Raw genomic sequence first — 23,408 nt, forward strand, 5'->3', positions numbered from 1 at the left:
GCAAGAGGCCTGGCACATGGTTTCCGGGGGGGGGGGCTTCGGGCAGGGTGCTCTTAGCGGGGGGGCGTACTGAGTGCACCCATCTCCTCCTTGCCACGGTTGCCAGTGCCCATTTGCTTGCCTCTCCCATCAGGATCCATGCCACTTCTCAGAGGGAAAGTTCCAGGTGTTCAGAGGTTCCTGCTCCGCACTCCTGTCATGGCCCACTCACTTGGAGAGGGCAGAGGAACAGGCAGCCACCGCAAAGAGGAAGAGCAGCAGGGCCAGAAGGCTCCAGGCACTGGCAGCAGCTCTCCCCCTGGGCATGGATCTCGACCAACCCCAGCTAAGCCAGCTCACGGCACTGGATGTCGTTGAATAGCAACATAGGAAGCTGCCTCATACTGAGTTAGACCATTGGTCCATCTAGCCCAGTATTGTTGACACTGACAGGCAGCAGCGGCTCTCCAGGGTTTCAGGCAGGATTCTTTCCTAGCCCTAGCTGGAGATGCCAGAGATCAAACCTGGAAGCTTCTGCATGCAAAGCAGGTGCTGTTCCACTGAGCCACAGTCCTTCCCATCCTCAGTAGCTGGACAAACTCATGATAAGTTGATATAGCTGTTAGAATCCTGTCTTGGTAATGGGTTAATATAGTCCCTGGAAACACTCCAGCTCAGCAATTCTGTGGGTTTTTTCCCCCCTCCCTTCCTTTTATAAGGGCCATTTATTCAAATATCTCTGCATCTCTTGGCTCTGGTCCATCTAGCTGTGGTAGACTTTTTCAACAAAGGCGCCTAGGATGACGCCTGCCAACTGCCATGTTTAAATTTTTAGGCAAATCTTGGACAATCAAACCCTCTCATTGTAAAACTATTTTCCAATTTCCACTGGCTTTGTCATCACCAGGCTGAGCTGGATCTTCCCCTTCCAGCAACGGCCCAGGATGCATAACGAACGCAGGGTTCAGCATCCAGAAAGCAACGCCACGAAGTACGCTGCTCCCTCCCCAGCCTAGCTCAAAAACTAGGCTACTCCCTCCCCAGCAATCTCCAATTGTTGATTTTTTTTGATTGGCCGGTGGAGCTTGTGACGCCCCTGCTGCTAGGCTTTTTAAGGGCAAGGGAGTGGCCCTTTGCTCTCCCCACATCTGTGTGCAGGACCTGATCAGTTGAGCTGCAGGAACGAACATCTTGAAGAAAAGCACCATGTCTGTGAGTTTGTGGGGGAGGGCAACAGATGCAGAAGTCTGAGGGTATTGGCTGTCCAACTGGGGCAGACTTTCAAAGGCACCAATGGCATTTGGGTGTCTGCCTGCCTTCCTTGGAAATCTGCAGACGTGTAAGAGACAGAAAGGGTGGATTTTGAAGGGAAAGGGTCTAGCTATTGAGCTGGATCGATGGTGCATTCTTTAAAGTTGTGCTGACAGTAGTGAAATGGGGCATTGGCTATAAAGTTAAGTAGGTGGTGTGTTAACAGGCTGCCATTTAGAGTAGGGGTTCAGGGGAGAATTGCCTAGCAGGGAGCTCTCTGCATCTGCCTCTCTTTCTAAGAAGGGTGTATTTGTGAGTGTTGGGGCAGGGGGAGGAAGTGGAGTACAGCTTAGGTTTATTTGCTTCAGTGATAATGAATTTCTCCCAGCACTCAGCCTATACACCAGCCATCCCCAACCGGGTGCCCTCTAGATGTGTTGGATTACACATTCCATTGTCCCCAGCTGGCTGGGTGTGCTGGGAATTGTCATCCAACATACCTGGAGGGCACCAGTTTGGGGAGGCTGCTGTAAGCCTTCTCTCACCTTTTCAGCTGCTGGGAAAAGCTGCTGAAACAGCTTCTGGCAGTAGCCCGAACATCCTGTACCCAGACTCTCTCTAATGCCATTATTTGAAACTTGCTTGCAGCCCAGAGCAATCATAAATCCCTGAATTTGAAGCAAGTAAAGACATCTGTTGGGTGTGACCACTGGGAGTGTTGAAAGCAGTGTGGTTCAGAACAGTATTCGAGTTAAGCCTTTCTCCCCACCTTGGAAAAAGTTGTGGTTGTCTCTCCTGGATGGGGAAGGAAAATCTTGTAACTAAATCTTGTAACCTACCTTCTTATTCCTGGCCATGCTCCTGATACAAGCATTAAGATGCAGCTTTCCCCATTTCTTTTTCTCTGTGGCAGGAAAAGCCCCACTTGCTTAATTATTGTGTTCATTCAGTCATTAATTTATTACAGTTCTATATCACCCGATAGCTAAAGCTGTCTGGGCAGTTTGCAGCGTGATAAAACATGATCTAAACCCTTTAACATACTAAAATTTAAAACAGTTTGAGAAAAGAACAATTAAACCAGGACCTGATTAAACAAAAAATTAAGATTAAAAAGCCCCACCATATGCCATCAAATGCCTGGGAGTAGAGGAAAGTCTTAACTTAGCACCAAAAAGATGACAATGGGTGCTATTAAAAGGAGCATGAGCCAGAAAAACTTGCAATTGGGGTTCCTATATGTTACTCACTATTCGTATAATGTGCTTTGCAAGTCTTAATCTTCAAAACAACCCCCCAAAAGAGAAACTTTTGTACCCATTTCACTGATAGGAGAACTGAGTCGAGAGTGGTTTGCCGAGCAAGCCACACCAATGCATCCAGGATCAATACAGCAGGGAGACTGAACTCATGCCTTCTGTTAAGCTTTAGGGAAGGAAGGCTGGAAACATTTCTGTTGTCTGCTACCACTCAGGCATTCACAAGGTTAACATGAGTTTGATGTCCTGGTTGGCACTTGACTGAGGCTTAGGACCCTGTGTTGGGCCCACCGAGCCAAGCATCAGCTCCCATCCTGCAGGGTGGCTGCCAAGCCCAGAGACACTGGCTCTGAGCTAGCTGTCCTCCCAAGTGAGTAGGGTGGCCACCTAAGCATCACCAAAAAGAGGACCTTGATTTGCATAAATTTGCATGTTGTAATTTATGTGTAAAGATGCCAGTTGAGAAAGAATTGCTATAATTTAAATAGAAGTACTATCCATCTCACCAGAGTGGGGAAGACTGCGACCAGGTGAGCTGTGTGCTTGCTCTTCAGTCTGCTACCCAGGAGCTGGCTTGTGGATGGGCAGCTTCAGCACCCCTGCTGGCTCTGCCTGCTTCTTGATCGTTAAGCTGGACCTGGACTCAACAGCCTTTCAAGTAGAGGATGCCTTCAAATAGAAGATTGTCCTCTGACAAGTGGAACACATGGGGTAGAATCCAACGTAAGTCCTGCTTAGACCCATTGACATGAATGGGACCTAAGTAATCATGCCTAAGTTAGGTTCCATTTATTTCAATGGGTCTGCTCTAACTAGGACTTGCATTGGATTTCACCCATGACCACCCAACAACGGGAGTTCAGAAAAGAACTCCTGCTGCCCCAGAATCTCTTGAATCATTGCAAGGCTCCAGAGAGGAGAGCAAGCAGGAAGCCACTTCTCCCTTCATGCGGTGACACGCCCCGCCCGCGTCCTCCTGTGTTGTCACAAGATGGCTCGGGGGGGTGGGCTGGACTGGACTCCCATGCATGGGGCAGCAGCAAATTTGGAAGCGGTGCTCCACTTTCAGGCTTGCTGTTGCACGGCACAAAGGAGAAAAGGGGCGCTCGCCAGCACTCACAAGCTGACGCTCCTTCTGCTGTTTCCATTCTGCTCTGGCGGAGAGCATGGGGCAGCTGTGAAGAGCAGAAGGGACAGTACGTAAGTGGGGCCCCCATGTAGCTCCCCTGCAGCTCTATTAAAAGTTGTAACCAGACCTCTCCCCATGGGATATAAATAAATGGCTTCAAATGCGTCTGTTCTTCCTGATAATAACACAGTTAGGTTGTCATTTGACTATCAAAGGTTATCCTTTCAATCTCACCAGTGTTGCCTACGTAAGATCACACCCTGATACTCCGCGCTAATTTAGAATAACTGCTACTCCCTGGATCTGTATTTAAATCACTAATGCAGATTAGAAACGCACGCACAGCATCTCTACACCAGCCTAAAATCCTGCATTTAAAACGGGGCTTTCTGCTTCCGTTTTAAATGCAGGATCCTGACTCCCTTTCTCACGTGCTTCCTTCTCCCCCACCCCTGCCCCCTCCTTCTCCCCCATATCTGAGTCTTCCATTATCTTTCATTGATGTCGCTCCTCTTCTTGACCCTTCTACTCTTTTGACCTGAAGCAGAACACAACGGGGTAATTTGATAGCTCATTATCTGCGATCTATTTAAAAATGGAACAGACTAAGGCATTTACTGCAGTAAATGCCTAGGATGATCACTGCGTCATGTAAAAAGCCCACAAACTTCCGAGAAGGAGCAATCTCAATCGCAGGATAAAAGCCCGGTGTGAAGGAGCCCACTCACACACCATTTACTTATAAAAATGCACTGGAGGGGTGGAAAGAACCAGTCCTTTTTTCTGACCAGATGAGTTTAATAAGTCAGCCAAGAGGTGAGTGATCTTGAGTTAATGTCTTTGTTCCAGGTTCATTTGTCTGGCATGCTTCTCAGAATTGCTGATCCAGGCTAGAATCTAATAACATTTTTTAATATCTCTTGGAGGGATGCTTTCTTTTTAATCCCCCCTCCCTCCAGAATATCCCTAACATGTTAACAAGAATGATAGTACATGTTAGCACAAGGAACTCCAACTGCCAAAAAAATTACTTTCCTACAACCAGGTAGTTAAAAATATTGATTTAGGGTACAATCCTATGCACATCTAGACAGAAAAAAGGCCTACAACTCCTAGCATGCCCCAGTTTTTTCTGTCTAAACATGCATAGGATTGCACCTTTAACTGATGAAGTAAGCTCATGCCACAATAAACTTGTTAGACTTTAAGCCTAAATTGTCACAAGACTTGGTTTCTGGCTGGTTTTTAGTTGACAGCTTTTTATAGTTAGTTTAAGTATCAGCATGCTTTGGAGTAAAGGGATCCAGCATGCTACATGCCCATATTTTGTGGGGGGCAGGGGTGGATAATAAAATGGCATCTTTTTTTGTTAGAGCAGGGGTGTTGAACCTGTTTCAACATTCAAGTGGTGGATGGGGCAAAAAAGGGATAGGACAACTCCCCACCCATAGCACCATGTTTTAACTTAAAGTTCTTATTGCCAGCAACTAAGCCTTAGGAGAGGCATTTCAACCTTTTAGAATTTGGGGGAAAACACACAAAAGCCAGGAAATCACCAAATTCTCTATGGTTGAGGAAAGAGGGTGGGGCTGGGGAAAGAGGGTGGGGCCTTCTGGGGAACCCCATAGGGCCTGATTGGGACACCAAGTGGGCCACATTTGGTCCAGGAGCCAGAGGCTCAGTGCTCCTGAATTAGAACAAGAAGATCAGTGGTAAACTACCCAAGGACACTTATCTGTGATATGATCACATCCCAGTTTCCTGCTGCCAGCAAAGGGAGGTAAAAATAACCCCTCTCTGGATTCCTTCTCTAGGGAGTTATTTGCACCAGCCTGCATGTCGCACCTGGCCAGCGCATTACTGTGAAAGGGGATGTTCCACCAGGAGCTAAGAGGTAAGTTGGTCTCGTGGGGGACATGATCTTGGAGGATCATGCCAAAGAATCTTGCACACTACAGTTTATACAACCTTAACCATCTTGACTTCCTCCAAAGAATCCTGGAACCTGTTGTTCGCTAACATACTGAGAGTCCTCTTGGAGAGCCCTAGCCTCCCCTCGCAGATCTACAATTCCCAGGATTCCAGGGCAGAGGGAATGATGATTAAACCAGTATCAAGTGTGCAGATAGGCCCTTGGCGATATGGGAGAGGAGGGAGAGCTATGGATAAGTTAGTCCTCATCAAGCTACAGCAGCCATCCATGCTGTAACAATTCCATGCCCTCCAGATGTATTGGACTGCCATTCCCATGCTGGCTGACGGATGCTGGGACTTGCAGCCAATACATCTAAGAACATAAGAAGAGCCATGCTGGAGCAGACCAAGGCTCCATCCAGTCCAGTATTCTCTTCACACAGTGGCCAACCAGCTGTCGACCGGGAACCCACAAGTAGGGCATGAGCGCAACAGCGCCCTCCCGCCCATGTTCCCTAGCAAATGGTGTACATAAGCATACTGCCTCTGGTACTGGAGGTAGCACATAACCATCAGGACTAGTAGCCATTGATAGCCTTCTCCTCCAGGAATTTGTCTAAGCCCCTTTTAAAGCCATCCAAATTGGTGGCCAACACTACATGTTGTGGTGGAGAATTCCTTAGTTTAATGATGTGCTTGCGTGAAGTAACACCAGTCTGGAAGGCACCAGGCTGGGGAGCTAGAGAGAAGAACCCCTTTTCCTTCCGTTCTCCCTCTTCTTGCTTTGAAGGGGAAAGAACAGCTACCATAAAGGGGTTAATGGCCACCCACGGCAGTGTTTTCTGGTGAGTCACATCCAAACATGGACTAGCTGATGACCCCCCTCCCCCATCACTGTGCTCCTTCTGCCAAGTGACTAAACAGAACCAGCTGCTGAAGGCGGCTGTTCCCCACCCCCACCCCCTCTGTTCGGCTCCTCTTATAACGTATTTTCCCTCCATCTGCTGTGCATAGTAAACCAATTCCTATTTGTTGCCGTGCCAGGAAAAAAGTGCAGAGTGAGATGCAAAGAGCACACTCATGCTCTTTCCCCTAGTTGTGGTTTCCGCTATTTGAGTCTTTCCCCTTGCCCTAGATTTACAGTTCTGTGGGGTAAAACTGTGCAGTTCCTCCAAAGCAATTAAACAAATGGGAGCACTCAAAAATTGCTTGTCTTCTTGGTTGTCTGTGCCTGAGCTCAGTGCATCCTTGGGGCCAAACTAGACACAATCTAATTGTGTGCATGCAATCAATGTCTCTGGTTGTTAGGTAAGCAGAGGCCAAGGGAGGCTTCCCAAATCCTGGCAGGGAGAGTGGAGATAAACTCCCCACCATCACCACTGCCACCCGAAGGCTGCTCAGACTTCCTGTGGCCACCATTTATGTAACAAAAATGCACACAGTCATTGCATTAATGTAGTTGGCATCCCATCTCGCTTAGTCTGGCCCTTGGCTGATGCCCCAGCATGCAGGAAATCCCAGGTTCAATCTCTGGTATCTCTCCACAGATAAAACGGATCACAGTTAGCAGATAAGTTGGGGAGCTGCTGCCAGTCGCAGTAGGGAACACTGACGTAAGAAGTCAGGGATGGCCCAAGACAGTTTGCAGCCTGAGGCAAAGGATGAGACAGTGCCTTTCCGTTCCACCTACAGAAGCCAACCAGAGCGGCAGCTGAACCTCACCTTGACACTGGTGATGGGACAGCATCCTCCATTGCACCTGAGGGCAGCAGGCGAGCAAAGGGGTGCAGGGCAGGCTGCCTGGAAAGCACAGCTCTGTTTTCCAGCAGTAAAAAAAAAAAATGCTAGGGGGTGGCGGCGGCTGCCACCACCCCCTCCACACCACACGGTATCTGCCGCCTGAGGCAACCAACTCACTCTCTCTCATGGCGGAGCCAGCCCTGATTAAGATTCAACTGCCAGGTCGGCCAGCTTCTGTACATGGAATTGGGGAGCCAAGTGTCTTGGGCCAGCTTGACATGGCTTGGCTTGACATGAAGGCAGAAGAGGGGGATGGGGCTGTGGTGAGGCACCAGGTGTGTGTGGGGGGGCTGCAACTGGATTTGCATGAAATCCACCCAAGCAAAGACCTGATGGAACAGGTCTGCTGGCTGAGAGATTCTCGTACAAAATTTTAAAAAAAACCAGCCGGTAGCGTAGGGACGGCACCACAACTCGTTGAAGTCGGCTGCACAAGTACATGTTGCAGCACCAAAGCCTAGCCACCGGAGGCCATTCAACAGCTTCCAGGAGACAGGCGTGGCTTTTATTTTCTCTCCTTCTGAATTCTCACTGTACAAAGAGTAAGCATTCAAAGGGAACAGGGAAAGTCATTATTGCAGGCTATGATTCAACATTGCGAAATTCTGGGAGCATGACAGCCATCTCCAACCTGGCACCTTCCAAATGTGTTGGACTACAGCCCCCAGCATCCCGAGCTGTGCTGGCTGGGGATGATGGGGGCTGTGTTCCAACATGTGTTCCAACAGGTCTGGAGGGGCCAGGCTGGAGAAGTGGAAGGTCTGTAGCTGAGTAGCGGGGAGCCTCTTGGCCACTTAGAGGGATCTTGGCTCCTTCACTGGGAACAGACATTATCTTGAGGATGAATATGTCCTAACTCATCCCCTCTTAGCCGATAACATCAGTGACGCTTCCTGGCCCATTGTTCTCAAAACCTTCTTGGCTCACACCCACACAATGGAGCCTCACAGGTAGGGAGGGTCCTTCAGAAGAGGCAGGTGACGCTCATCCAATCCAAGAAAACCGAGCTCCTTTGAGAAAGGTATTTGGGGAGGTGAGCTAATTGCTCCATCTTGCCTCAAGGGCAGGAAGAGGCAGCTTGCAGTTCTCCAAGGCTGAAATTCAGGGCTGGTGCCAAGAGTGCGTAATGTGTGGCACCTGCGAAAGGCCCACACCCCAGCAGGACCCACTGTCAAGAGTGTCCTGGATTTGTTCCTCCTCTTCTCCACTGTAACCTGCTTGTTTACCTGCCTCTTACTCTGGCCCAGACAACAGTGGTGGTGAGAAGGATGAGCAGTAGATGCCACTGCCTACTTACTTACTGGCTCTCTCTGTCAAGCAAGCAAGTGGTAGGAATGACAGGAAAGAGGATGAGGAGCATCAGAAGCTGGTTACACCGGCAGTGGGAAGGTAGACTCACTATGAGAGGGGGTCCATTAAGGATGTCTTACCTAAGGGGCCTCAAGAACCTGGAGCCGGTACTGTTGAAAATTGTTGTGGGCAATCATGGGCAGCCTGCAACTTCACTTTGGAGAGGCAGCAGGAATCCTAGAAAGAGGACCAATTCTTCCCAGAGTTGCTTTTGTTACCATTCAATGCTTACCTGATTTATCTGTAATATTTCAGGTGCAGACACCTCTCTGATCTTGTGTACAATGAGAAATGTATAGAGGGCATCCTTTTCCCAACCTGGTACCCTCCAGTTAGGTTGGACTACACCTCCCACCATCCTGAACCAGCATGACCATCACATCTGGAGGGCACCAGGCTGGGGAAGGCTGTACTAGGGAGCTGGGCTTAATTGCAGTTCTCTGTATTTTTTGTGCATACACAAGATTAAAGGGAGGAGGAAGTCCTTATTGTATAGCAGGCGTGTTGAACCTCTTTCAGCTTGAGGGCCAAATTCAGTTCTGGAGAAGCTCTCAGGGGCTGCATGCCAGTGGTGGGTGGGGCCAAAGTCAAAATGGGCAGGGCCAAAATACCAGCATATTTTAGGTTAAAGGTATTTCTGCCAGTTAGCCTTAGGGGAGGCATTTCAACCTTTAAGAATAGGGAGCAAAGGCCTGCAACTCCCAGCATGCCCCAGCCAGCATGGCTGGCTGGGGCATGCTGGGAGCTATAGGCCTTTTCTCTGTCTAAACACAGATAGGATTGCACCCTAAGAGGCTTGTATTAGCAACTATCACTTGAGTCCTTAAGAAGTGTCATCAAGCATTCTTTTGAAACCCCCAAAGTAAACGTTAGTATTCCCTTCTGTGCAAAATATCCCTTTAATAAATCAACTTGTTTACTAGTTCATTTTGTCTCTAGAGTTGGCACTCATCTCATGCCTCCGCCTCTTCTACCAGCTACTAGGGGGCTTTAAGGTATTTGAAGAGAACTGCTGACAGCAGAAAAGGGACAGCTTGTAGAACTCTGAATTACACTCAGATTTGGCCTGAGGATCAACACCCCGGCCTTAAACAAACAAATGGTGTTTCTGTCTGTCTCTAGTGCCTAATGATAATTTTGTCCCATCTGTTTCAGTTTTGTAATGAATCTGGGCAAAAACAAAGACAACCTTTTGCTGCATTTCAATCCACGTTTTGATGCTCATGGGGACATAAGAACCATCGTGTGCAATTCCAAGAACAAAGGGCAGTGGGGCACAGAACAGCGGGAGACCAACTTTCCCTTCCAAGAGGGCAGTAGTACGGAGGTGAGAGATTTGGCAGTGCATTGGTTGTGGGGGGTGGCATGCGTAGAAGGGCTGTGCCAATGTTAGGAAGAGACCAGGATAGAGGGTTCCATACAGTACAAACAGGTGAAGTAGATGCTGCTGGATGGAAGACACACAACAACTCCTATGCTACTTACACAAAATGATGGGGCTTCTTCTCCCCCATCCCCCTTTGGCAGGTCACCTTTTTGTGCTGTTAGCAGCTGCATGAGAAGCAGACATTCAGCAGGTACAGCTGTCCTGGTATATAGAACAGCCTTCGCCAACCTTGGTTGCACTGGCTGAGGATGATGGGAGATGTAGTCTGACACATCTGCCGGGCACCAAGCTGGGTAAGGCTGATGTAGCTCAGCCTTCACCAGCCTGGTGCTTCTCAGATGTTTTGGACTACAACTCCCGGCATTCCTGGCCATCGGCCAGGCTGGCAGGGGTGGATGGGAGTTGAAGTGCCAACACAGCTGCAGGTCACCGAGTTGGGCAAAGCTGATGGAGATAGTAAAGAATCTTCATCGGCTAGGTTTTTGCCTGTCATGAAATTAATTACATGAATTTAAATGTAATGTCATTTAATTTAAATTTAATTAATTTAAAGTGCAATCCCCAGCATAGCTGGCTGGGGCATGCTGGGAGTTGTAGGCTTTATTTCTGTCTTAACTTGCATAGGATTGCACCCTAAATTAATTAAATGAAAGCACAGCAGCTCTGTCAAGTTATCAGCCTTGTAGGCACATTGACCATTGGTAGTCATAACTCCTCTCCGGTTACTCCACTCCGTCCACTCCATATACTTAGCTTGAGAGACAACTGGCATAACTAATGGATGGCGTCACCTCCCCACCCCCTTTTCTCTCTCCTTCAGATATTCTTCTCTCATGACAAAAAAGAGGTGACCGTTACATTGCCTGGCAACCATCAGTTCAAGGTCCCCAACAACGCCGCCTTTGAAGGCATCGAATATGCCTGCGTCGAAGGCGACTTTGTATTCAAAGGCATCTCGCTTGCTTAACTGGTCCCTCCTCCTGGTCCTGCCCTACTTCCCTCTCCTGCTTAATGAGGCAGAAAAATAAATGCAGCTGATTTCTGATTGTGATTGGTGCAATGTCTTTGCGTCCTTTGCCCTTGAGCTTCATGGATCTCTCTGGTGCAGCATCCCTGTGTACGTGGTTGTGGGCTATGTTCCCTGGCTGTTGGTTGATGCTGGGGACAACACAAGCCATGGGCCAAGACTAGGGTCACACACAAATGTTCCAACATCTGTGTCAAATTGAACCATTATCCTACAATCTGAATAAATATGCCGGAGTACTTTAAAAAATTGTTTCTTTAACCAGGGGGAGAGGCAAAGAGTGGAATAGAACCCTGCAGTCTGATTTCCCTAACCCAGCATCTCTCAACCTGGTGCCCTCCAGTTGTGTTGGACTGTTCCCAGCATTCTCTAGCCAGCACTGGGGGGCAATGGAGGTTGGTTGCTCCGATGTCAGTGGGGTGGTGAATCTGGTGGTGAAGCACCTTGGATAGCTCCTTTAGAGTTCCGACTGAAACCTGGAGCAGATTCACCACCCCACTGATATTGGAGCCACCAGGCTACGCTGCTGGGGAGGGGTCTACAGATGTAGTTCAACACACCTGGAAGGCACCAGGTTGGAGAGGGCTGCCCTAACCCCTGGAAGCCCTGCTTGGCCAATTTCTGGGGCTCCATCAGGTGCTGCCAAGTGCCAACCTGTTTCCAAGGTTATTTCTCTGTAGCCATAAATGCATAATGAGTGTTCAGGACACACAAATGCACAGTGGGAGAGGGCTGCCCTGCATTCTCCCTCATTGGGGAGGATGCAGGGTGGGTGAAGCTAACGGGGAGGGGAATCCCTGCTGTTGAGCTTTTCTACAGGAAGCTGTTAATCGCTGTGTCTTCTTTTGGATTTGTCGCAGAATTAAGATCCAAGCTTTATACAAAGAATGTTTCCCTTTCTGCTGCATAACCTCTAGGTGGTGCTGTGCTATAGCAGAAATTTGCAATTACAGAAGTAAGAAAACACCTTTCGCTTTCAGAAATAATACTCCTTTTCCCCCACTCTAAAAAAAACCTAGGAAAGGGCTCTCAAACAATAGAAGTAAAAGTGGAGGATCACGACATCATCTAAAGAACCCATAAACAACCTTGAGCAAGAAATCACAAGCATGCAATAAATGCTTTGTTTAGAAAAGCTTTTTATCTCTGATTGGAGATAACAGTGGGGATTCCCCTTGGCATGCTGCTCCCTCTCACAACTGGCACACAGGGGAATTTTCACTGTTATTTCTGATTGTAGATAACAACAGAGATTCCCTTCCCCATGAGCTTCACCCACCCCACATCTTCCCCAATGGGGGAGGGTGCAGGGCAGTCAAAACCACCCCAGCTGAAGCCAGGGACTGGATTACATCAGTGGACATAACCACATCCATCCATGAAAGGCTGAGTGGGTGGGGGTCAGCCACCCCCCCCAATGCCAAATATGTTCCCCACCCCTGCAAGAATTGGCAAGGAAGGAAGCTAACCTTTCCTGCCAGACTGCTTTATGGGCTTTTCTATATGAGACATTTATTGTGCGCTCGTCATTCCCTAGTCACGGTTGTTTATGGGTTCTTTAGACAATGTCGTCACCTCCAATTTCCCTTTTGTGTCTAACTAGCATTTTCGGCAAGTTTTTTTTTAGAGCAGGGAAAATGTGGCATTTAATTGGCAAAGTGAAACAAAGTGCAATTTCCTCTTGTGTATTTGTGCTATTCCACTATGCCACAGTGCCACCTAGAGGTTATGTAGCAGAAAAGCAGGAAAGGAAACGCTCCTCATGTAGTGCTTGGATCTCAATTCTGCGACGAAAGCAAAAGTAGATACAGTGGATTAACAGCCTATTAACATTCTCGTGCAGAAAAGCTCTATTTATCTGAAGGAGCAGCTGGATGGGATGCGATAGACAGTCTGCACCAAGTTAGTCTGCAGTATCTTACCATAGTGTGCATATAACCCAGCCTTGCCCAACCTGGTGCTGCCAGACATTTGGGACTACAACTCCCATCATCCCTGACCACTGGTAATTCCGGCTGGGGCTGTTGGACGTCCCAAACATCTGGATGGTACTGGGTTGGGGTTGATACAACCACTTGATGCGCTGGCCATCTCTAAGATATCCTGTGAGAACCTCTTGCTTCCCTGGATTTTTTGATCAGGTACTAAAGTGGAATGAGATTTTCCTCACTGGTTAGTAGGTCAGTATGGGCAACTGTTGTTATAGCATAAAAAAATTACTAAGCTCTACATAAATTAAAAACTGGCATATCCAGTGGTTATAGGCGTGCAGGGGTAAGTTACCATTTGGCCAATGATCATCTCCTAGCTTCCCCCTAAATTGGCATGTCCCTTAAACCCCTCCGAAAGTCACAGGATCAGAGATGTAGTGGAACCAGGGCTCAAAGGGTTGAAGCCCGGGGACATTTTATTAGCAAGGGTGATGACATCATCTGCCACTGCCATTCCCTCAGGCATCCCTGTTCCCTCTAAGCTTCCCTGCAATCCTCACAGTAGCCGGAAGGGAATGAATTTTCCCAGCAGCAATATATTGTTGGGAGCTCTCCCTGTTGTAATATAAAGTATTTGTGGGTGGCCTGGGCTTGAGTGGGCAATGAAGACCATTTGCTTTCCAAAAGACTGGCTCCTGATAGAGATGAAAACTATTAGCTCTGGTTTGTTGATATCGATCAACACAGCAGCCTGCATTTTTGGCCTCTCCTTGGGGGTATGGCTATGGGGATGCACTCACCACCACACAGGGTACTGTGACCCCTCCATCTTTCCCTCCCCTCTCCACCTACCTTCTCTTGCCTTCTGGGGTTTTCCAGCAATTAGGTATGTTACAGCCACATAACACATTCCTTCTGCTGCTGTGGAAGACCCGCCCTAAGAGCTAAGGTGGTCTCATACCCTGCCAATATTTCACAGACCAAGCAAGAGACATTTGTGTATTTATAACATCTATTCTCACACCAAGGATTACGCCCCCCTCCCTTCCTACTTTTACATGTTGCTCTTTGCTGGCCTGTCTGCTGTATTCATTGATTGGACAATAGTTGCCCAGCTCTGGCTTCTGAAGCAAATGGACACAGCTTTGTTGTTGTTCAGTCCTTCAGTCATGTCCGACTCTTTGTGACCCCGTGGACCATAGCACGCCAGGCCTTCGTGTCCTGCGCTGTCTCCCGGAGCGTGCTCAAGTCCATATTCATTGCATCAGTGATGCTATCTAGCCATCTCATCCTCTGCCGTCCCCTTCTCCTTTTGCCTTCAGTCTTTCCCAGCATCAGGGTCTTTTCCAGAGAGTTTTCTCTTCGCATTAGGTGGCCAAAATATTTCAGCTTCAGCTTCAGTATCTGTCCTTCCAATGAGCAGTCAGGGTTGATTTCCTTTAGGATTGACTGATTTGACCTCCTTGCAGTCCAGGGGACTCGTAAGAGTCTTCTCAAGTTCCTTTAAAAAAAACTCTTGAATAGATGATTTTAAAATTTTGTTATTATTATCATCATAGTGCACCACCTCTCTATATGGCACTTTACAAAGAAGGAGAGGACAGGTCCCTGCCCTGAGGGGCTTACAATCTGGATACGGTTATGCAGGGCAGGGGGCCAGAGAGATAGACAGCAGGGACAAGAAACCTGAATAACTTTAGTGCACTTGTGCACTAAACAACATTTTAAAAGACATCGCCCAATGTCTTCCTAAAAGGCAAATTAGGGATGATTTTATCAGAGACAAGTCAGGTAGGCCTCAATCTAACAGTACAAATCACATGAAGATCAATGCATTGGCTGATGCAGACAGGGTGGCCACTACACATCATCGAAAAAGAGGAAATGTACCACCGATACTTTAACGTGTGTGAATACACCCTGAATGAGCACAAATCAATCCAGAGTTCATTGCAGTGCTGTTTGATACAAATAGTCGTCAGGAATCTCTGGGGATCACTTGATACACTGGATATCAATAGGACCTTTTCTGTCCTTACAATTCCTCTTTATTTTATTTATTTAAAATTCAACATCCTGAGTTTTCATCCTGAAGACAACCTAACAACAATGGGTTGGATCCAAACTTAGTCATAGTTAGAGTAGACCCACTGAAATCAATATGGCGTAAGTTAGTCATGACAAACTTAAATCCCATTGATTTTGGTGGGTCTACTGTAACTATGACTAAGTCTGGATCCAACTCATTCTACGAAAACAGCAATTAAAAACATCATTAAAAAGCAACATCATAAAAACGGCAGCAGGCCCCCTATGCAACATGGCCAGAAAGAGCATAGGGACTTGTCACCTATTGTCCCAAATGCCCAACAGCAGGATCAAATCGATCATCATCTGAGTCCCATTAATGAGAAAGCCAGGCAAGTAATTTGGGGAAGGGCATCCCATCAACCACAGAAAAGGCTCTGCCTCATACCTGTCCCGCCATCCCACACAGCTGATGGTAGAGTGATAGGAAGCAGGGGGGCCACTTACACATCACCCCCCTCCCCAAAGAGGAAATGCATCATGGGGGGGGATGCCAATTTGCGTAATATTTCCATATGTTAATTTTATGTATTGATGCAAATTTAGAAATAATTCCTATAATTTAAATAGAAATACGATACATCTCACCATAGTGGAGAAGACTGCCCAGGTGACCTGTGTGCCTGCTCAGTCTGCTCTCCAGGTGCTAAAAGCTGTTGGGCAACTTGAAGGCCTCTGCTGGATCTCCCCCTTAGGATTCTTTGACTTCAAATGGGGCTTGAACTCGACAACCCATCAAACAGAGGACACCTTCAAACAGAGGACTGTTCTTTGACAGCTCTCCAATATAGAGGACTGTCCTCTGTAAAGTAGGACACTGGCCACCCTAGCAAGGATCCAGAAGATGTTCTAAGGGATTAGGTTGATTCATACATGCAAATGCATCTTTGGGGATAGTTATCAGGAGGTACCCTTTGCCTTCTTTATGGAACCCCTCCTCCCTGAGCCACAGATCCATGTTCTGCTTGGCCCTTGCCATCCTTCCTCCTCCTGAAGACAGCACGCCCCCCACCCTGCCTCTCCCCACCCTGAGCTGCCACGTGCTCGCGGTAATTCCTGGTGAGCAGGGTATAAAGGAATGGGTTGATGCAGCTGTTGCTGTAGGTCAAGCAGGTAACACCAAAGTTGAGGTAAGCCTGAGCAGTAGGCCCAATCTCCAAGCCCTCAGACCAGTACAGCTTGGCTAGCTGCCAAGCCCAGAATGGCACAAAGCAGGCCCAGTAGGCTACAATGATGCCGAAAATCCTGGAGAACAGCTGTTGTTTCAAGACCCTCCCCATCACCTGCGGCTGCATGACTTTCACGGAAGTCCAGTAGACCCGAGCAAGACGGGAGTACACTATGCCAAGGACCAAGCCAGGACCAAGAATACTTGTGCCGAACAGAATCGTGAGGTAAACCCGGAAAGCCTCAGGCGTCCATGTGGGGAAGCAAATATGCTTGTGGCTTCTGCCTTCCCGCTCCTGGATCATGACCATCATAGGCACGGTAAGCAGCAAGGAGAGGAGCCACGCAGCGATGCTGACAAGTCTGCGGTAACTGCTTCCTGCCTGCCTGGCCCTCAATGGCCTGGCCACCGCCCAATAACGCTCCAAACTCATGGCTGTCAGCACGAAAATGCTTGCATGCATCGTGAGCAGGTCCAAGCTAAGCAACAACCTGCAGCCCACATCCCCAAAGAACCAGTCCTGGGCAAAATAGGTGCAGACCACAAAGGGGATGGTGGAAAGGTAGAGCAAGTCAGCCAAGGCCAGGTTGATCACATACACACCTAAAGCACCAGTCGAGCGAACAGTTGTGCCCCCAAATGCCACCACCAGCGTGTAGAGATTCCCCGTCACCCCAACAAGACACATAAAGAGGAGCACTCCGCCCAAGACCCCAGTGACAGGACTGTCCTCTCCAAGCTCCGCGTCACTGGAGAAATTGCCCCAGGAAGCGTCTTCGGCGAGCTCTGCCATCTGCGGGGTAGCCAAGGCGTCCTCCAGTTCTCGGGAAAACTACGGCACGCGCCTGTTGTGTACAGCCGCCTTGGCAGCTTTACAGATTGAGGGGAAGGATGGATGCAAAGAGTGATGGGGAGAAACCCGAAATGACTTTGAGGTGGGGGTGGGGGAACCTATTTCTCTTATGAAATGACGTAGGCCATCAGGGGGCCTCGGTCTTCTTTCCAGGCTGTGCTCAGCGAGGCTCCTTACCATTCCTCAGGGAAACAAGGTGACAGGAAGCAGCACATCCATGCCACACTGTGGATTAGACGGGATGATATCTTCTCGCTGCTTTCTGCCTTCAGAGACTGCTCTCTCGCTCTCTTCAATTTCTCTCCGTCTTATTTGCTGGTCTGTTAACACAAAGAAAACTGCCCCACAGCAGCCGAGCAGTTTTCCTCCTCACTTTCCTCTCTGTTGCGCTTCCACAACTGCCCCCCACTCAAAAATACCATTCCCCTCTCAGTGGAGGAGGGACATGTCTGACTCATGGCTTCACACTCAAGCGCCAACGTGCTCAGCAGTGGCTGCGGGACTTCTAGCTAGGAACTGAGGAAGGCACTGTACTTCTATCCAACAAGGTTTCCCGGCCTCCCACCCCGTTCCTTTGTCTTTCCTTTTTCTGGCTGTCTCTCCTCTGCTTTCTCTTTGGATCCAGCCTCTACTTACCAGCTTTCCCCCTTTTTGTTTTTCACCCATATCCATGGAAGACTGGAAGGTCCTTAATTAATATAAATGTGGCTAAGAGTGAAGAAAAGAGTAACGTGTCAACAAAGAAAAGAGCTGGGGTGAAAGGAGAAGTTTGCAACTGTTATTGGTTATGTGAGTGTGTATAGCAGACCTCCACAAGTGAGGGCTTTCCAGATGTGTTGGATTGCAACTCCCAAGTTCCCCTATTGGGGTGAGCAGTAAGCATTACTTCCTGTTCCACAGAGTGGAAGCTGGCATTTTGGTCAGTGCAAGTATCTGCTTTTACCATTGGGAAAACCACACAACAGTGCATCGGCAGAATGGTGTTACACAGCTGGCTGCATTTCGCTCTGTGTCTGCCTTGCCTTCTCAGGGAAATCTGTAAGATGTGATCAAGTCACTAAAAGCTGTCTTCATACCTGGCGTTTTATCCCACTACTAACCGGTCCTTTTGATTTCAGATCCTTTCTGGGATTTACTGGCCCTGTGTACAGGCATCTCTCATAATGCTTCCCTCTACTTTATACCTTTTCATGGCTGGGCAGAGCTGCACAGAAAAATCAGGACAGAAGGGGGCTGCTGGCCCTGTGCCCCCTCCCCTCCCCTGATCATTTGTTCCTGTAACATGATTGATGGCTCCGCCCCATTCCTCCACTCCTCCACAGCAGGAGGGAAGTCAGAAGCCCTTCTAGTGACCTGGATAGTGGGCTATGGGAGCTGGTCCCTTGCCTCCCTCCTTCCTCCGACTTTGCGGCAAGGGAGAGTCTTCTTGGTGGCTTACCCTGAGGTTGCTGGCACTGCTAGTCCTTCTCTGCTAAATATGTCAGTGTGTGATGGAATTAAATACAGTACATTGCTTGCCCTACTGAGTTTGAAGGGTGTACCGATTTCCAGGATCCCAACTACAGAAGTGAGAAATCCACAAACAGACTTATATACAGTCAATGCACCAAGCAGCCCCTCACCTCCTGGCAACCTCTTCACGGAGACACCTTCATTAGACCCTGTGCACTGTTGTTGCTCTTCCCCCTTATTCTGGCTTTTGAACAACCCTGTAAGGTAGGCTAGGAGAAGAGATAGTGGCTGGCTGCCTTCCCATTGTACGGATGTTTTCACAGGCATGAGTGCAAGTCCATTCAATGGCTGTATGTAAAAAGCCCATCAAACTGGTGAGCAAAAGGGAGAAGAAGCAGACAGCGAAGTCAATGGGGGGGGTCAAAGTAAATGCATTGAAGGGGATGGGAGACCTTAAGACTGCTACTCTAAGTAGACTTACAATGGACTCCTATGCATGCCTACTCAGAAGCAAGCCAAATTTCAGTGGCACTTACTCCCAGGAAAGGAAAGCCTTACAGCCAATGGGTTTACTCAGAAGTAAGCATTGCTGTGTTCAGGGGGATCTCGGAGAAGCATTTGGGATGGTTAACCACTTTACAGTTCAAGTGCCCGTAGTGGAATGGGAGAGAGGAAGAACTGGCCACTAGAAGCATGGTCAGTGTCCTCCCCACCCCCATTTGTTGTCATGACAATGTTATTCAACACCCCCCTAGCAACACCCCCTAGCACATGGCCACACAAAGTGGGACAAAGTGCTAAAGGGGAAATACACAGGGGGGAAATGGCGATTTCAATCACAAGCGCAGAAAATGCCAGGTTTTCCCTGTTCTCAGATGACATGGGAAGAGGGAGGGGAAGTTGTGAGACAGCAGCAGGAGAGCAGCGGCATTGTTTAATGCTCCCACAAAAGCCAGAGATTAAAGAAAAACGAGCCTGCTAAAAAACCAATGTGTGAAGGTGGCCTAAGACTAAGGATGGGTGAGCATTTAATTTCAGTTTGATTTTGATAAGAATTTACCAAAATTCACAAAGTTCTCCATATTGGGGATACAAACACTTTTGAGATTTAAAACATGCAAATGTGGGAGAAACCAAAACTGACAGACTTGTCCATCCAGGCCCAGGGCTTTGATTGCTTAGCTTTTCAAAGTCTGGCTTTGATCCCCTATGTATTCTGAATTGGGCTTGCTACCTCTTTTTTTCATCTTCAACATACGTTAAGCAGATACAACAAGGTCCTCTTCATGCTGAGAATAGCTGTACCTCCTTAATTTGACTGGTGCAAATGGATGTGAATTTCGTTTCAGTTCATTTTTTAAAAGAATTTACCAAAATTCTCAAAGTTCTACATATTCAGGAGCAAAAGAACTTGAGATCTTAAAAAAAGCAAATGCAAGAGAAAGCGAAACTGACTGATTCACTCATCCTTATCTAAGATAACTGAATCTCCTTTTCTTTAGAGCACTTTCCATGCAACCAATCTGCAGTGCTATTTTCTTTGCCACCTTCCCCATCCTCTTCCATTGACCTATAACAGGCTGCAAGTGCGTATGCTCCACTTTCTTTGCCAGCTGAGCAACAAGGAGGAAGTTTGGATTCCTGAATTAGCAATACAAAGGAAGCCTTGTTGGCCATAAGAAAAATTCCAAAATCCATATAGGGTAATACTTTTATTAGGCCAGTTGAAAGATCACCAAAAAATGTTCAAGCTTGCGAGATCTCCAGATATCTTCATCAGGTGAGATATTACAAAAAGCAGGCAGTTACATTTTGCAACTAGCAGGTTTAGATTAGAGCTGGACGCTGGTGTACTGTACTGGCTAACTATGAGCTCACCTCAGCTCCAAAGCCTTCAGGTGACCTTGGGCAAACTGTTATTCTCTGGGCATCAACACACCACACATCTGTAATTTGAGGATAATAAAACCAGCCTACGATGCAGGAATGAGGAAGGAGAATATAAATGTACATTTAAAAAGTCACCTTGTTGGACTAAAATATTTTGTGAAACAAAATCATAAAAATATAAACATTCAAAGTGTCATGGCCTCCTGTGTATCAGACTGCCTTTTCATGATGTTTGTGTTTTGAATACTAACATGCTATATAAACGTTAAAACTGATTAAATTTTGCAACTGCAATGGTTTTATGTGAGCGTTTCATGAGAAGCTAGCATGCCGTTAAGTTCAGCATGTGTATTTTTTTTTCAGTATATATCTTATCCATTCCAAGGCACCCTTCCCCAACCTGGTACTCTCCATATGATTTGCACTAAAACTCCCATAATTCCTGACCGTTGGCCATGGTGGCTGGGCTAAGGGGAGTTGTAGTCCAAAACGTCTGGCAGGTGTTTGGGAAGGCTGCTTTAAAAAAAAATTAGAGAAATGCCTTTATTAGGAACAACTAAAGGATCACAGAAGAGTGAGCAGGCTTTTGTATTTACAAGAACTCTTCTATAGGCTGGGGGCTAAGCCAAAAGTGGGAGTATTTGTGTGTGTCTGTTTGCAGGGAGTGGGGAATGTTGCTGGGTCTGATAAAAAGGCCCTAGCCTTTGTAAGATGCAGCGTAGTGGAGGATGCAATTTGCAGACTTGCTGCCCGATCCTCTACGTGTTTACTCAGAAGTAAATCTCACTTTCCCATTTAGACTTACTTTCTAGGTATTATTATTATTATTATTATTATTATTAAATTTATTAATCGCCCATCTGGCTGGTCACCCAGCCACTCTGGGCGATGTACAACATACAACAAAACAGTTTAAAACAGTAAAATTCTACAATAAAAACATTTTCTAAAATACCCTAACCCACCCCAAATGCCTGCCTGAACAACCACGTTTTTAATGCACGACGGAAGCTCATTAAAGAGGGGGCATGACGGAGTTCCCTAGGGAGGGAGTTCCACAGAGTGGGGGCCACCACAGAAAAGGCCCTCTCCCTCGTCCCCACCAGTCTAGCTGTCCTGGCTGATGGGACAGAGAGAAGGCCATCCGAGGCTGATCTTGTTAAGCGGCCTGTCTGGTGCTGCTGGAGGCGCTCCTTAAGATAGGCTGGGCCTATCTTAACTATCTTAACTAACTATGCATGGATTGCAACTTTGATAAGTTTGGACCACACTAGGGGCCAAAACCGGCATTACTTTAAATGTGTGTCTAGCAGTTATTTTTGCATCTTTACAGTAGGTGCAGGGGCCCCAATTCAAGCCTTTCAAGCATCCCTACCCCTCATGCTGGTGTCCCAAGCTGGATCAGGGCCCCTGTGCCTACTCTAGAGTAAAAATGAAAATGTGTAGCTGCTTGACACATATTTCAAGTAATGTCTCTTTTGACCCTTAGTGAAAAACAGACTTCAGGTTGCACCAAAAACTACTAAGAAGGAAAAACAGAATGATGGACACCCCCCCCCCCCCCGCTCTGGAACTATACAAACCAGCTGCTATCTAACATGTCTCTTGCACTCATTGGTCCTAAAAGTATTACCCTACTGTTACTTTTGGATTTTAAATAGTGGACAAACACAGCCGCTTGCCATTTTTTTCTGCTTTAAACATTCTGGATATGTCCTTGCCTTGAAAACTATGGTTTTGTATTCAGGACTGCATCATGATTTTCCTGTCTCTTGATCAAATCAAGACTCTTGCCAACCCTACCCAATGGGCTACAACAAAGAAAGGGAGAGAGAGAACATTCTACCCACGATGAGCAAGAAGGCCTGGACACATTTGCAGTGGATGTTACAGCTCCATGGCACAGCTTGGAGCAAAACACCTTTTGTTTATGCCAGGCATGGGCAACTTGTGTCCCTCCAGATGTTTTGGCCTAGAACTCCTATCAACCAACATAGCCAATAGTGAGGCATGATGGGAGTTGTAGGCCAGAAGATCTAGAGGGCTGCAAGCTGCCCACCCCTGGTTTATGCCACGTTGTCAGCAGCGACAGTAATACCCAGACTGAAATAGTGCTCTATGGAATTCTCTACCCATTTATTTCCAATTCTCTTGAGCTTCTCAAAAGCAACGTGAAGAACAGCTGCCCTGGCAATTGGCTGCTGGATGAGCTGTTCTGTGAAGCCAGCTTGATCCGTAAAGGGGAAAGCATGACTGTGAAGGGCTTTGGCGGTGGAACCAATGGGTTCAGAGCTCTTTCTGGATTAAGTTCAATAAAATAATTATCCCGTGGATAGTTCTAGATTTTTTGCTGAGCTGCTCTGAAGCAATTTCTTTGAACCCAAGTCACAAATTATGCCCTTACTCTTATGCAACCTGATCTATCTCTAGTCATTTTCTGCAAACCACTCCGCTAAACAGAAACTCTCCCCCACTTCTGAGATGGCTTTCCTGTTGCAAACACGAGCTGCGATCATTTGTGGAGACTGCCCATCCCGAACCTCCTTTTCATCTGATTTGTTCATCTGCTGACTGATAAAAGGAGAGTCCTGGGCCCCATCTACACGGACATGCTTTCTCAGCCGATTCTGTTTAAAACCGGATTTTCATGAATTCAAATTTGCTCTTCCCGTGGCACACGTAGCCAGTAAAGGGGTGTATACAGTTTTTCAACAAAACAAAACAAAACATCACTTTTGCAGGGCAAATGGCAACTGAAACCACATTAGTTCTGGGTTATGTGGGCAGAGTCCCGCAAGTATAATGCAGTGTCATCAACTGTTTCTGCATAAGTGCACTGCAGAGGATGAGCGGAGAGTAAAAAGGTCATCCCAAAAGCAATTCCCAATTCCCCTTTCCTCTCTCCAGTGCTGAGTAAGTGCAACTGAAGA

At 47.4% G+C, this 23,408-nt stretch overlaps 2 protein-coding genes across 2 annotated transcripts; one reads left to right on the plus strand and one right to left on the minus strand.

Annotated features, from left to right (window-relative positions):
• The first annotated feature begins 1,120 nt into the window (after positions 1–1,120).
• On the plus strand, positions 1,121–11,120 carry LGALS1 (galectin 1). The gene is made up of 4 exons (XM_084809760.1): positions 1,121–1,191; positions 5,433–5,512; positions 9,838–10,009; positions 10,890–11,120. Exons 1-4 carry the CDS (start codon positions 1,186–1,188, stop codon positions 11,034–11,036), a joined length of 405 nt encoding a protein of 134 aa, XP_084665886.1. The 5' UTR covers positions 1,121–1,185; the 3' UTR covers positions 11,037–11,120.
• Positions 11,121–16,038: 4,918 nt separating this feature from the next.
• LOC146339608 (urotensin-2 receptor-like) lies at positions 16,039–17,076 on the minus strand. The gene has a single exon (XM_084811888.1). It carries the CDS (start codon positions 17,074–17,076, stop codon positions 16,039–16,041), a length of 1,038 nt encoding a protein of 345 aa, XP_084668014.1.
• Between the last annotated feature and the right edge of the window lie 6,332 nt (positions 17,077–23,408).

Source organism: Heloderma suspectum, chromosome 7, assembly GCF_057233095.1.
Source record: "Heloderma suspectum isolate Gila_16-S chromosome 7, 16-S_ref, whole genome shotgun sequence".
Taxonomy (NCBI): domain Eukaryota; kingdom Metazoa; phylum Chordata; class Lepidosauria; order Squamata; family Helodermatidae; genus Heloderma; species Heloderma suspectum.